Consider the following 14,179-nt stretch of genomic DNA (forward strand, 5'->3'; position numbering starts at 1 on the left):
CCTTTGTTTTTACTTTTGCTCATTTGTCCAGCTATTCATCATTCTTTAATGAACAGGTCTTGCTTGTCTGTTTTTCAGAGAATAAACCACGTTTTTTGTTATAACTGTGTTGTAAACTAGGGTTTATTTAATCCCCATTAACGACACCAAAGACACACAGATCACAGATGAAAATAAAAACACTTTATTAATCAATAAAAGAACAATCCCAGATTGCCAGCAAATATTTTCAAAGTGAACCAAGGAGAAGAACCAGTACAACCAAACTCAGCGCGGGGGTGAGACGGCTGTGCAGAACACACACGTAAGACAAAACTACAGGAAAAAAATGACACATATATAATAACACAAGAAAGAAACATGAAAATATTTACAGAACAACAAACAAGACAATTAAAAAAAGCAGTGCACTAAGATAGTAGTAGTATTAACGTAACAGTGGGTGTGTGTTGCATTGAGTTTGCAATGCAAGTGAATGCTTTCAATCAGGGATTGAAATCCATGCCTGAATATCACGTCACGTTTTTGGCGGTTCAAATGAGGCCTAACTTAACTCTTAACTTAGTTTATTGTTTCTTTCTTTGCTTCTTGAAATTTCGAGACACGAACAAGGTTTACCTCAAAACTATTGTTACTGCATCAAACATTTGATCAACAGCAAAGTGGTAATTGGCCCTTTGAGTGTTTAATACTATAAAAAACTATGTAAATGAATAATAATATAAAGACATTCTTATTAGTGCAGCAACTTAGTTATTTTCTCCCCTTTATTGTAGATCTAGGGGTTCACAAATTGACTAAAATGTCTCTGCTACATTAAATGGCCAACTTATATTTTTGGGGGTTTAGGGGTACATGCTAAAACACAATTGTTGACCCCAGTGAAAACACAAGCTCAGCCAATAGCACTTCTAAATGTTTCTGAAAACAGTACAACAACTTTTGTTCTCAAAAACCTTTAAATCAAGAAATGTGTTTGTGAAACAAAGGCATTCAATACAGGGTGTTCAGTTCACACATTCTGCTTGTCAGATAAATCAGTTTGATTCAATTGGTTTAGTTTTGCTAAATGACATCACAAACCTATGACGTGTACTATTGTAGCTGACAGCTGCTAGGCTATTTATCGGTTAAAATTAACTGAATCTTGTCCATAACTTCGGGTAACTATCAAATAGAATGACAACATTACCAAGTAACTCAAGTCTTTCAAAAGGCTACCACTCTCTGCAGTTACTACTAGACTGCAGCCAAACTGTTATAGTTAATGCTTACTTCAGTCACCATCCAATAAAACCAACAAACCAAGCTATAACATAAGTTATAGTAAAGATGGGTGGATTGATTCGTAATAAAACAGGTGACACTTCCCTCAAGGGCTGGAATTCCTTCCTACAGTACTTGCACTTCCTGCAAAAGACGGCCAATCACAAACAAAATTGTTTGAGTTCCCCACATGTGGCCAATCACATTCCTGCGTTGGGATGACAGGCTCAACACAAGGCGTGTGTGTGTGTGTGTGATGATGCAATAAAGGGGCGCAGATCTTTCAATCCAGGTGAAGCAGGTGCGTCAAGCCAGACTTGCCACCCGTCTTATTCTGAGAGAGTATGAACATGTGTACGAGGGAGACGTGGGAGATGCTGGCAGCGTTCTTCCTTTACACCTGCAGCAGAGGGATAGCCAGAGAGACACAGCACAAATGCATACAGCCAAGCCTTAGAGAAGGACAAATTACGGTTCTATGTTGTATAGATAATATACAGAAGCTGATACATTTGTAATGCAGTGTGTGTGTGCCTCCTTTCCTCATCTCAGTGTCCATCTCATACTGAATCTACTCATCGCGCTCCGCGATAAAGGACTCCCTCTCTCCAAGATGGCCGGCCCAAAATGCTTCCTTGTGGCCATATGCTTTTTTTTTTTTTTTTTTTAATGGCCGTCCAAAAATGCTTCCTCAGCTTCACCCTTTTTTCGTTTTTTTCATCCCAGTGTCCTAGCTCTACGTAGGCTATGTCAAATTCCATCTCCTACAAGGGACCTCCCAACTTGGAAGTCATTAATTGACTGACATTGTCCGGTCGAAAGTAACGGTATCATTTCCAATACAAACACATATTGAACGAGTGCAGTGTCAGACCAAACTAGACATTCGTCTAGACAAGAGGACAGGTGTAGTACACCATACAACCATAGGTTAGAATAGAATTGTTAAGATACTTATATCCTAGGTGATGGACTTGCTTCAACCCTTTGGTATCTGTACTCTGTAACCACCTTCAGGCCCGATTCTCAATTCAAGCTTTTCTTCTTGGCTTTCCTCAACATTCAGAACTTTTACTTCTCCAGAAAACAGTCATGATACAAATCACTCCAAAGGCCCCTGGAATATAACAGTCCTTTCAAAGCTGACTAATTATGTGCCGGTGTTCCATCTCAGTTAACGTTGACTGAAAGTTTGTTTTTCTTCGTAACTCTCTGACTTCACTTGATACCAGTCCCTTCACTTCACTTCAACATGACATAATAATCCTCTTCTTCGCTAGCTGGGTGCCATAAAGGATCCAGAGTGCAGATGAACTTTCAAACAGCTCTTTTTGTAAGTCCCTTCCTTCATCCCCTTCTTTTCCTTGTTCAAACCTTTTTCTTCCACCTAAACAATGAAAAATCAGTACTCATACGAATAACTTCTGCTTCAAAGTCGCTTTCTGGGGGGAGAAAACGCAGGAACCCAAAAAAACAGAAAAGGGAAACAAAACACTAATGCAGGAAGAGTAGTCAACAATGCTTCTTCTTCTTCTTCTGTTTCTTCTTCTCCTCACCACCAAGAATCTTCTCAAAGAAAAAAAGGACATCTCTCTCTTGCGTCTGCAGAAATCTTACTTAGTGATTTTTTCTTTTTTTTTTTTTTAGCAAAATGAACGAAAAGGCAACGTTGCTCGCCCCTCACTTCTTTTTGTCTTTCTGTTTTTTGTCAGGTTTCCGGGTGGTCTGCTCGGCCGCCATGCTCCGAGGCATGATCAGGACACTCCCGTCAGCACTGTACTGGAGGTTGTACTCGCTGGGGGGGTAGGGCCGGCCCTCCTCGTCCCGGAGCTGGGTGAAGACCTCCTGGTAGAGGCTCTGGACCTTCTGCTTCATCTGTCGGATGGAGCGGATGAACTCCATCTTCTCCTTCACCAGACGGGCCTTGTCCCGCCGCAGGTTGTGCACGCCTTCCTCCAGGTTGATGATGGTGTCCAGCTTGCGCTTGCGGCAGTTCTGGGCGGCCATCTTGTTCTTGCCGCGCCGGCGGATGTCACGGATCAGGGCCAGCTGGGCCTCGGTGAGCTGGTGCTTGGCCAGCAGCTCGTTGAACTCCTCCACGGGCAGGTTGATGATCTTCTCGTTGGAGAAGGGGATCTTCATGGCCCGGGCACGGCGCTCATCTCGGCTCGACTGCTTGTCCAGGAAGTCCTGCGGGGGCTGGATCTTGGACGAGTGGTGCTGCTGCTTCACTTTCTTCCCGGTGGAGATGGGGAACTCCGGGTGATCATCATAGGGTGAAGACAGCGGAAGGTTGTAGGTGTGGTTGTGGCTGATGTTGTCGAGCTGGGGGAGGCCGTGGAAGTTGGAGGGGTCCTGGTAGCTCATCCGGCAGAGCTTGCTGTACTCCGGCTGGTAACCCCCCACCGCGCCTTCCTCCGTCTCTACGGTGGCGGCCTCAGAGTCAGTGCTGTACCCCACGGCGCCCTCCTCTGAGAAGGTGGCGGAGGTGGAAGAGGAGGAGGCTGCGGAAGAGCAAGAGGTCTCGGAGCTGCTGGGGGAGGCTGGGCTGTGGCTGGAGTCTAAGGAGAGGCCCGAGTCTGAGTCCAGCTCGTCCTCCAGCTGAGAAGCCTGGGCTTGGCTGAAGCCTTCCTCCATAGCTAGGTCCAGTAGGCTGATCTCATCCAGCATAGACTCCTCTAATAGACTACTGAAGGGATCGGGCAGCACAGGGGTGGAGGTGGTGATGTTGTTGTTTGTGCTGTTGAGAGGAGGTGGGAGGAAGAGTCCAGTCAGGTTAGTGGCTCCGAAGGTGGAGTTGATGTTGGACGAGTTGCTGGAGGAGAGGCGGGGTACGGTGGTGGGGGGGCGTGGGGTGCTGATGGCGGGGGGGTCCTGCTCTGGGCTGAAGAGTGTGGGGATGGGGAAGTCCTGGCTGCAGCTAGGGAGGGAGGCCTGGTGAAGGCTGACATCCTGGTTGATGAGGGTGGAGCGAGAGAGTCCTACAAAGCTCCCGACGGGTGCAGTCTCGGGGGTGGCGGGGGTGTTACTGGTGCTGTTGGAGCTGGTGCTGCTGAGGAAGGAGCTCTCTGACGTGTTGTTCACCTCCATTTCCTACAAAACAGAGAGATGTTGTCAGTGAAAACTCAATGAAAAGACACATGGTGACATTTTACATTAGGTTGCCACTATACCTGCACCGTAATAACACCACACAAAAACAAACAGGATGTTTTGGTTTGAGACAAATCCATAAAAACAAATCAATAAAATCAAAATCCCAAATTGCCTATCGGAGGATCGAAGGAGAGATTCAATAGGCGAGTACGGTATTGTACACACCTGTAGCTCCATAATGGCCATGATGTCCTGCCACTGCTGCTCCAGGTCTAGCTGGGGGGCAGGCTGGGGCAGAGGGGGAGGCAGAGGGAGAGGCAGCCCCTGAGATGTGGATGGAGCTTCTTCATTGGAGGAGACAGCCAGCTCTGGGGCGACTACTGGGGCTGGGAACTAAGAAGATAAGGATGATGTAAGTCTAACAAAGAACATTGTTATTTCGAGAGACTATAGAGTGAATTTACTTGAAATACTGGATTGAGCATTTAATCTTAACAGGAGCGGACACATTCAAAACACTGCCAGAGGAATTGTGCAACAGTCCGATACGTTGCACCATCATGCTTTATCAAGGTATGATAAGCCTCCCACTAGTGGTCTCTGCGTACAATAGAGATATAAAGCTTTTATCTCTTGAGACAGCTTGGGAATGTCTTTACCTCTGTCTCTTCTCCGAAAGGGAAGGTGGCTTCCAGCAGCCTGAGACATTCCTGCAGGGACAGAGACGTCTGGGAGCCCAGAACTGGGAGCTGGGGAGACAGGGACAAAAGGTAATTTACAACTGCAGGGGAAATTAGGGAAATCTCATCTATTACCAGCTCTGTCTTTCTGTGCTTAATAAGTATAGGTATAATAAATATTGGTGTCAGTGGCATTTCGCCTTTTGTGTAAAACAGCTCCCCCGTGTGGCCTAACCGCCTCATATTCCTTGAACAAGCTTCTTTCATGCCCCTTTTTAATCGTCTACGGAAAATATGAAGACTGTGCCAAAGAGGTGTTTTCATGCAGGTGTTAGAGATGAACGACAGGTGTTTGCTGTTACCTGTGCAGGTATGCTCTCCCCAGTCTCTCCGTCCACGGGCTGCGCCGCCCCCTGGAGGTTGACATCGTTCCTCCAGCTCTCCTGCTGGGCCTCAGCCCCTTCCTTGCTCTCCTCTGGGCTGGGCTTCTTCTCCTCCTCCTCCTCCTCACTCTCCTTCTGCCGGCTGCTGTAGTTGAACACCTCCCGTCCTGCACCAAGGTCAATGTCCTGTCGCCACAGGATGTCAATCAAATCAATGTCCTGGAAAAGACATAAAACAGGCATTAGGACAATAAAGAAAAAACCTTAATTAAGTTGCAGTGTCTTACACAACTGACAATGGAGGGAGGCTAAACTGGCTATACTGATGCCTAACCATGTAGCACTGTAGATATCCTCTGTGGCTCAGTTGGTAGAGCATGGCGCTAACAACGCTAAGGTTGATTCCCGCTGGGACCATATATACTGATATGTATGCACTCACTGCAATGTAAGTCGCTTTGGATAAAAGCGTCAGCTAAATGGCATATATATATAATGACTTAGTGCATTAGCAATCATCCTCAGACATGTGACTTTAACCCACACAGTTACTTTTGGCTGCATCCATGTCAGATCATGAAACTAAAAGCTTAGCGATCTGATGCAACCGTGGCCATTTAATTAACATAGCAGCATGTGACCCTGCGGGAGACTCGACTCATTATAAGGCTTCAACAATGGCAGCTTAGTGTGGTCCGGGACCATGCTGCTTCCGAGTGGCAGTCCTGTGACTGGGAGTGGGAGTGGTTGGGGAACCCATGATTTACCACACCAAGAAATACATATTTTAGACAGTACACAAAAGCACCAAAACAAACCTTGTATACAAAATTCCGATTTAAAACTAAGGCTTATTCAGATAAGGATCACCACATACAAGGTGTGTCTGATAGTGCCTAATAGCTAAACTCAGTAGGCTGAGAGTTATATATGGTCATATTTTCGGTCATATATATATACGGTCAACTTCACGCCAGTTTGCCCTGGTCTTATGAGACTGACTGCACATGAGATCATGGTTATAGCCTACCTCCTTGGTGAGGTCATCATTGGCGTCCCTGCTGCTCTGCTGCTGCTCCTGGTTGTCCTCTGGGGCCACGGCTCCCAGGCTGCTGTCCTCCTCTCCCCCCAGGCTGCTGTAGGTGGACTCAGGCGCTCCTCCGCCGCTGCCCCCTCTCATGGCCGGGGCTTCAGGGTTGCTCACGACGTCCTCCAGGCCGGGCCCATTGTCGAGGGTGATGCTGGGGCTGGACTGGCCGGCGGCGGACACCACGGTCTCGGGGTCACGGTGCACCAGCCAGGTGCTCAGCTCTGTACTGGGCACAGACAGGCGATCCAGCTGACGCACCTGGTTCAGCAGCCGGCGGGTTGCGAAGAAATGGTCCAGGTCCACACTCTTGGGATGGATGCCATAGCCGTCCAGCGTGTTGCGGAGGTTGTGGAACTGGGTCTGGGTGTAGGCCGAGGTGGGGCCCAGGATGATCTCGCGCAGCGGGGGCAGCTGGTTGCTCAGGTAGGTGTCCAAGTCCACCCGCACCCCAATGAGACTCAGGAGGATGGTGAACTGAATCAGGCCCTCTGTGAAGTACTTTTTCAGGTAAAGCATTTCTTTACAAAGGAACAAAAAATGAAAGTAAAACAAATAAAATAAAAACAAGGGTCAAACTACAGTGCCGCAATAGTTACTTATACTGTGAGATAAAAAGCTAAAAAAAATGTAAGTATGAAATTGAAGACGTGACAGTGTGGGGGAGGGCCCCTTTATCTTTCAGCGGGATTGTGTTAGTCAAAAAAGTTGACTTAGAAGACAGAGTTCCTTCTATCTTGTGTTTGAGTCCAATGTCAGTCAAAATGTCAATTATATTCTATGTCTTCCTCATCAGTAAGTCCTCCCATACCTGCAGAGAGAGAGAGAGAGAGAGAGAGACACAGAGAGACAGACAGAGAGAGAGAGAGAGAGAGAGAGAGAGAGAGAGACAGACAGAGAGAGAGAGAGAGAGAGATAAGACAATTTCTTAGTATTGGTGTTTTATAATGGCATGATATGAATGTCCTTCAACCAACCAAGGACAGTAACTCAGTGCACAGTAACAGCCTACTGTATGCACTTGCTTACTTATATCACCCAGTCATATGGAAAAGAGTGCATTACATAACGTCAAAAGAATATGATATGAGAAGCCAGTAAGCTTATCAGCAGCAGCAGAATGCATTGAATGCACAGCTCAGCGAACATTTAATGTGGGCATGGCCTCAGGTGTTGAAACAGACCTTCCCACTATCATGTACAGCAGCTAGCATAGTCAGTTAACAATACACGATGTCAGATTAGCCAACAGATTAATAGGTTATTGTATACATAGATGGACATGTATAGCACACTATCTCCCCAGAGATCCCATGAAAGATCGAATAATGCAGACTGATACACCACCCTGACAGCAAATGCTAAAGGAACCAAGCCTTTTATGCACATATTTCTACGCCAGATTACTTCCACTACCGTTTCCACCAACATCGAATATAACCAGCTGTAGCCTATATCCACTTTATGAAGGAGGACATAACCTAGTAGTAGCACGTCGCTGATCAAAGTACGCAAAGGCAAATCTGACATCCCAAGCCTGACAGTTCACCGACACTGAAATACATCACCTCAGCCAGTGCAATATCTTTACTGGAGGAGACTGGTGTGGAGGTGAACAAGGGAGGGTCTCTTCTCGGGTTTTCCTCCAGTCGTGCTGGGTTTCATCATGTCTCCCTTCCCCATCTGGCTGGGATTTCAGCAACTAGCTAGGCAACTCGTCCTCTCTCTTTCAAGATCTACAACTGTGTTCTGTGTCATCAAATAGGGTGTAGTCATACACAAACAATAATTGCATACTAAATATAACTGTCAGCTCAGCTGATAATGTTTAAAAGTCTCCAAGCTAATAGTACTACACGCTAAATAGCTTTAGTTTATACTGGTTTATAACATCAGAGCTGTCATTTAGCTACCGGTATTTTTGGCCACCAGGAAGTGTTGACAGTGCTCACTTCCGCTGTCACTACCAAGCAACCTCCCTAGCAACAAGTGGCGCAGTGATGACTGACAGGTTCGTCAGCCTTTTACGAACCTAGAAAACGATCACTAGACGGGATTCTGATCGATTTAGGCCAATGGGGGAAGACTGGGGGCGGGGTGTTGAGGCACAACAACTGGGAGGGGCAAATGCTAACAATATTGAACTTTAATGTTATAATGTATTTCAAACAATGATTTTCAAAGTTGACCATTGCAGTACAATTCACAAAGACATACACACACAAGAAGCAGATAACGCACCCGCTGACTTGTTATTTCGCTTGTTAAAACACTCAGGCACAATTAGCGACTGGCTAACTTTGCTAGCATAAGCTGTCAAGCTAGATAGCCAGCTAAAGCCTCTGTTTTATACTTACGCGTGAAGATTTAAAAATTCTGCCTGTCTGCCCACAAGTCGACCTCCTTTCTATAACCATCAATCAAATCCAGCAGTTTTCTCATAGGTTTTATTAGCATTACCCAATGTCGTTATGCACTCCCTTTCCCCGTTGAATGGCCCACCATGACTTGCAAAATGTCCAACTTGCTAGCACCACGCTAGCCGCGACGGCGCATCTCTCGCACCAAAACACGCCTGCATACAGAGCATGCGTAGAACATTCTAGGACGCAGGTTTCATCACACCACTCAACATCCCACATTTAATCCCCATGTCCTTCTCAGTTGCATTTAGTGCAGTGCCAACTCTCTGTCAAATAAACACATCACATCAGCGCGGGAGTCAGGTTTCAAAATTATCAGGTTGAGAAATGGCAAAGTATACACAGTGTTCTAGAAAGTGGACACCTGTCTCTTGTCTGTAGTTTCATCTGTCTCCAGGTGTTATGGAGTATTGTTCACAGCAGACACATGAAACAAAACCTTCATAGTTTATTTAATATTCAATAAAACATTTATTTGTCCAAGGCAGGGATGATGATGGAGATGATGATAAAAATCTTGGTGAACGAACAACAACAACAACAACAACAACAACAACAGCAATAACAACAGCCTACACATTGACTCCCATAAGGTTGACAGGCCGGTTGTTGTATCGCTTTGAAATGTCAGCTTCGATCTGCAAAACACAACAAATCACAGGTCAAAGATGGGTCATACAATAACAATGCAGTATTTTCTGGTAGATGCTAACCTTAACCCTTACCCTAGTTGTTTTAAATCTCAACTTCAATGGGGTGGCGTCAGAGTTGAATCGTCCCAAGCATCCCACTTAGCATTTACCATATTGTTTTTATTGACTGGCGGTAATGGTCAGCATTCAGAGCTGTTATCTGTCTCAAAACTTTCCATTAGGACCATCAATATCTATCAACACTATAGAGGTGGGGGCTAGAAGGTTATTTCAGTACCAGTTTCTGGAGCTCACGAGTGCGGGCAGCAAGCATGTCGATGCGGGGCTCCAGTTTGGCCTGCTCCTCCAGGGCTTCCTGTCTTCTCTCAGCCTGAGTGGCACGCTTCAGCACCAATATGTCTGCCTGCTTCAGTTTCTGTCTTAGCACCTCTGAGACACGTTCAACATACCTGACAGACACACAGACAGAAGCTTTGAAAAAATTAAGTTAATGTAAATGACCCTTGACCAAACAATGACTAATGTAGAGGAGGCCTAAACAGTAGTTATCAACTAGTGTGAGAGCCAATATACTGATGATGCTGCTGCTGCTGCTGACAGTAGCTGCAGTGTGTGTGTGTGTGTGTGTGTGTGTGTGTGTGTGTGTGTGTGAGTGTGTGTGTGTGTGTGTGTGTGTGTGTGTGTGCATCAGGTATGTGGAGCGTGTGTGTGTGTGTGTGTGTGTATGTCAGGGTGACTCACCGTGGAGAGGCCAGGATCATGAAGAGGTGCTGCATGCGCAGGTTGGTCAGCCTCTCCAGCAGGTGGCGGACCTCTGCCAGCATCTCCTGGGTGTGCTTACGTGTCTGCTTCTGGATGATGGAGGGGGCCATCTGGAACTGGCTCATAGCCACCACATCCCCCTCCTCTCCCAGCTCACTCAGCCGCTGGGTCAGGAACACCTCCAGCTGCCAAACACACAGACCACTGTCTCAGACTCAGGCTGAGGTCTCATCACCAACCTGAACCTGTGTCCTGTAATCTTACAATGGAGACAAATGTAATACTGTATAGCTAAAGGAAAATGTTTCATTGTATTGTATGGTATAGAATTGTATTGTAATATACTCATACAACACACAAGTCTCGTAATACAACAGATGAGTCTAGTATTAGTCCTTGTTTACTACCTCCATCAGCTCATCGATGAACTGGCTGCGAGTCTGAGGGGTCTCCAGTACAGTCAGAGCGTCCTCACCCTTGGCCACACCCTCAGGACCTACACAGTGACACACATGGCCATGGCCCACAATCACTTCAGTTTATTGTGTTCAAAAGTTTAAAAAATAGTTTTGCATCTTCTGCTTGCCTTCAAGTCTTATTCCCTGTAGTTATATACATTTAAAAAAAAATCTTTAAAAAAAATAAAATAATTAACGAAATGTACAATATGTGTAGTAGCATGGTGCTTTGGGAAAATGTGGTGTTTTTGTGGATTAAATAATGGGTAGGAATTCTATAAAATACTAACAGTCAGTGCCCATGTCCACGATTTCAATTTCTATGGGGGCGGTTTCCCCCCCTTCTCCCCAATCAATGCCACCTGCATCTGTGTCCTGTAGAAGAAGAGATAAAGAAAACAGCATATTGAAAGAGCACCGGTAAATAGAATGAGAGAATCTAGTTTCCATTCAATTGTACAGGTTCAAGAAAACGATTCACCTACAAAACTATCCCCTAATATTGTCTTACCTCAGAGCCAGGCTCCAGGCTGATTCCCCAGTCCACTCCCTCTTCCACAGCAATGCCAAAGTTCACATCCCCTGTTTCTGCTCCTGCACCACCAGCACCAGCACCAGCACCACCAGCACCAGCACCACCACCACCCATGTCTCCCCAGTCAATCTGAATTGGAAAAATAAAAGAAAGAATCTCTTCAGCATTGCATTTAACCATCTCTGAGTGAAACGTTTATCAAATTTAAAATGAAGAGGATATCAGACTTCAGTTGATTACTTATTACACATTATTAAAATATGAGACCTGCTACTTCATAAAGCAGAATTACTGCTTAGATAGACGTTGGACCTGATTGAAATGATATTAACTGTGAGAAACCAACCAACCGTTTCCTCTGTGACTGTATCAGGGGGCGCCTCCTCCATGATGGGTCTCTCCACAACTGACGGAGTCTTTCCCGTCCTCCACTCATAGAATGTTGTGTTACCTCTCTGCTGGGCAAACGTCAACATAGGCAGGACTGGCTCTGACCTGTGGGAGAAGGAAGACTGTTAAATAAGGTGTTATTCTATTCTATTAGCATACCATTTTCATTTCAGAATAAGGGGGCAGGTCTCATGCTCACCAATCACAGACAAAGTTTGTGAAGGCTGCGTAAAGGTGAATTTGCTCCTCTAGCTTGGCTGCACTTCTCCCCATCTCCCCTAGGACTGTTGGTAGATCCTTCACCAGAGCCTGCAGCTCCCGAGCCACATTCTCCCCCTGGGACAGACAGACATACAGCCAGAGAGATTCTGGAAAATCTGCCCAAGTAACTCCCACATAACCACTGGCATCAATGCCTGGATTTACACAAAGGTCAGGTGACATGCAGAGCTCTCTCAAGTTAAACAGGATTCTTCCCACACGTAGAGCACATTCTACCCGCGTTGCCGATGAGCGTGTTTAACCCTGTGTCCCCCCTCCTCACCGTGATGCCGTACTGCTTGCATGCAGCGTAGTAGCGTTCCCTCAGGTCTGCGGCAGAGCTCTGACACTCCACCTCGCGGCGGCTCAGATCCTGCTGCAGCTGCTGGGCCTTGGCCACCTGCTTCTTGAGGGCAGGGACCTCGTAGCTCACACTGCGGCTCAGCAGGCTGGCCACCTCCGCTGGGGGGGGGGGGCACACATAGCAGAGTCAATACTTAGATATACTAGCTACTGTAGCTAACTCAGCTAATCAACTTATCAAAGAGTCCTTGAGTTATTGAATCCAGTGTTTGCACTGGGCAGGAACAAATGCATTCACAGCCATTGTGTCCACAGGACCTGGGTTGAAGTACACTGCTAGTACTTACCTAAATAAGCGTTGTCTGCCTCATAGAGGGACACGATTTCTTGCCAGTCCTACAGCAACAAGACAGAGCAGACAGCTGGTTTGTAGACTGCTGAATTGTGGACAGCATAACACGTGTAAAGACATTGTATAACCTCACCTTCATCCTCTGAGAGGAGTAACTGCCAAAGATGTTCTTGGAGGAGGCTTCTGTTCCCCTCAGTATTTCCACTATCCTCAAGCAGTGAAAGTAATGGATGTCTGCAATCACAATACATACAGTACATACATGATAACCCATTGGCAATGTGATATAATGGAGAGCCAATGAAGATGAACTGTAATGGTTAATTAAGTGTGAGTGGACTGCCATACTTTGTAAAAGCAGCTTTATTACATTGTAGTAAGAGACAGGGACTCACAGGAGCCTGAGAGCAGCTGTCTGATCTCCTCGTTCTCTGGCATGTCCTGCATGGCTGCGTTGATCTTCTCTCTGATGGTCATCACAGCAGTCTGCCATTTCAGACTGCAGTGTCTTCGGTCCACCAGCCAGTCTACAGACACACAGTGAAGCATGAGGCAATAGTGCATTAGCTATGATCACTATCTGTAGTAGTCCCATCAGTATAGTACTGCAATCCAAAGGTCATACTCGATACATTATTTTCCATCTTGGAATAAAACCCATTGTATGATGCATGCATAAAAACATTCTTACCACAAAGCTTACTGGTCTGGATATCGATGGGAAGGTTTTGAACATTCTGTGGAGAAGTATATCTTGTTTACAGCATTTTACAGGTGAATAGGATCGGGATAAGTGATTAGGTTATTCAACATTTAGAGTGGGCTAACATCTCTAGTATAACGGTCACATAACCAAACAGGACACTGTGTGCACCATCTGGATGGATGGAAGAGCTAAAATATTTGATCATTATCATTAATAAAAAGAGCTTTTTACTATTATCGTGTACTTGTTATCATGCAGGAGCTAATTTCCGAACAGATGAGAGGATGGAAATTAATCATCACATCAAAATCTACACAATTCACTCCGAGTTTGACAGCTAGTTTGACAAGTGAACAGCAACCATGCAGGACCATATCAAAAAGTCGTCAACATCAGCATCACATTACCTCCATCGTTTCTTTAACTGTTTATTAAATTGTCGAATTTGTAATCCCTATTTATGGTACATTGCGGTTTGATTTCAGCGACTTCTTCAAGCTAATACACACACTATTTACACTCGATCGACACGTTACTAGTAGAGGAACCAATAGAGAAACGCGATGTTACCCTCCCAGCTGAACCCAAACTCACATAGACCAATAAAATGGTACTATACTGTGGACAGTTTCTAATTGGTGAGTCTTACTGTTCCGGTTTGAGTGAAATGTTTACTGACTACCAACAGAGGGCGCTGTACCCTCAAATGTCATGTCTGTTAGACTGCTGTGATGCATTACTGTTCTTTCTGTCCTGTCTGGGATGAAACAGAAAGGATATTTCATTATTTCCTCTAGATACGAGCATTGATGCATTGACTTATG

The 14,179-nt window shown here is 45.6% G+C and overlaps 2 protein-coding genes across 4 annotated transcripts; both read right to left on the bottom strand.

Annotated features, from left to right (window-relative positions):
* Window positions 1-161: 161 nt before the first annotated feature.
* Window positions 162-9,034, bottom strand: nfe2l1b (nfe2 like bZIP transcription factor 1b). Of its 2 annotated transcripts, none has more exons than XM_083687987.1 (6): window positions 8,973-9,034; window positions 6,456-7,323; window positions 5,405-5,644; window positions 5,022-5,111; window positions 4,588-4,755; window positions 162-4,359 (listed from the first exon to the last, which is right to left on the bottom strand). In XM_083687987.1, the coding sequence occupies exons 2-6, from the start codon at window positions 7,029-7,031 to the stop codon at window positions 2,947-2,949; spliced, it is 2,487 nt and encodes an 828-aa protein (XP_083544113.1). In that variant the 5' UTR covers window positions 7,032-7,323; window positions 8,973-9,034; the 3' UTR covers window positions 162-2,946. The 2 variants fall into 2 exon arrangements, with proteins under 2 accessions (XP_083544113.1, XP_083544112.1); XM_083687986.1 differs by having other exon boundaries at window positions 8,870-9,021.
* Window positions 9,035-9,171: 137 nt separating this feature from the next.
* Window positions 9,172-13,879, bottom strand: cdk5rap3 (CDK5 regulatory subunit associated protein 3). 2 transcript variants are annotated; one of them, XM_083687205.1, is made up of 15 exons: window positions 13,763-13,879; window positions 13,341-13,386; window positions 13,045-13,176; window positions 12,783-12,883; window positions 12,645-12,693; window positions 12,278-12,456; window positions 11,933-12,069; window positions 11,694-11,838; window positions 11,433-11,472; window positions 11,320-11,402; window positions 11,099-11,183; window positions 10,758-10,846; window positions 10,330-10,535; window positions 9,866-10,037; window positions 9,172-9,573 (listed from the first exon to the last, which is right to left on the bottom strand). In XM_083687205.1, exons 1-15 carry the CDS (start codon window positions 13,766-13,768, stop codon window positions 9,508-9,510), a joined length of 1,536 nt encoding a protein of 511 aa, XP_083543331.1. In that variant the 5' UTR covers window positions 13,769-13,879; the 3' UTR covers window positions 9,172-9,507. The 2 variants fall into 2 exon arrangements, with proteins under 2 accessions (XP_083543331.1, XP_083543330.1); XM_083687204.1 differs by having other exon boundaries at window positions 9,173-9,573; window positions 11,320-11,472.
* Between the last annotated feature and the right edge of the window lie 300 nt (window positions 13,880-14,179).

The sequence above is a fragment of the Argentina silus genome (genome assembly GCF_951799395.1).
Source record: "Argentina silus genome assembly, chromosome: 16".
Classification (NCBI taxonomy): domain Eukaryota; kingdom Metazoa; phylum Chordata; class Actinopteri; order Argentiniformes; family Argentinidae; genus Argentina; species Argentina silus.

What these genes read in the sequence shown, in the direction of transcription:
- nfe2l1b (XM_083687987.1), bottom strand. Translation starts at nt 7,031, where the DNA reads ATGCTTTACCTGAAAAAGTACTTCACAGAGGGCCTGATTCAGTTCACC. An exon ending in GGGAGAGCATACCTGCACAG is followed by an intron (nt 5,112 to 5,404) that starts GTAACAGCAAAC and finishes CTGTCTCCCCAG; the next exon opens with CTCCCAGTTCTGGGCTCCCA. An exon ending in TGGCCATTATGGAGCTACAG is followed by an intron (nt 4,360 to 4,587) that starts GTGTGTACAATA and finishes TCTGTTTTGTAG; the next exon opens with GAAATGGAGGTGAACAACAC.
- cdk5rap3 (XM_083687204.1), bottom strand. An exon ending in ACAGCTGCTCTCAGGCTCCT is followed by an intron (nt 12,884 to 13,044) that starts GTGAGTCCCTGT and finishes TTGTGATTGCAG; the next exon opens with ACATCCATTACTTTCACTGC. An exon ending in CGTGGACATGGGCACTGACT is followed by an intron (nt 10,847 to 11,098) that starts GTTAGTATTTTA and finishes GTCACTGTGTAG; the next exon opens with GTCCTGAGGGTGTGGCCAAG.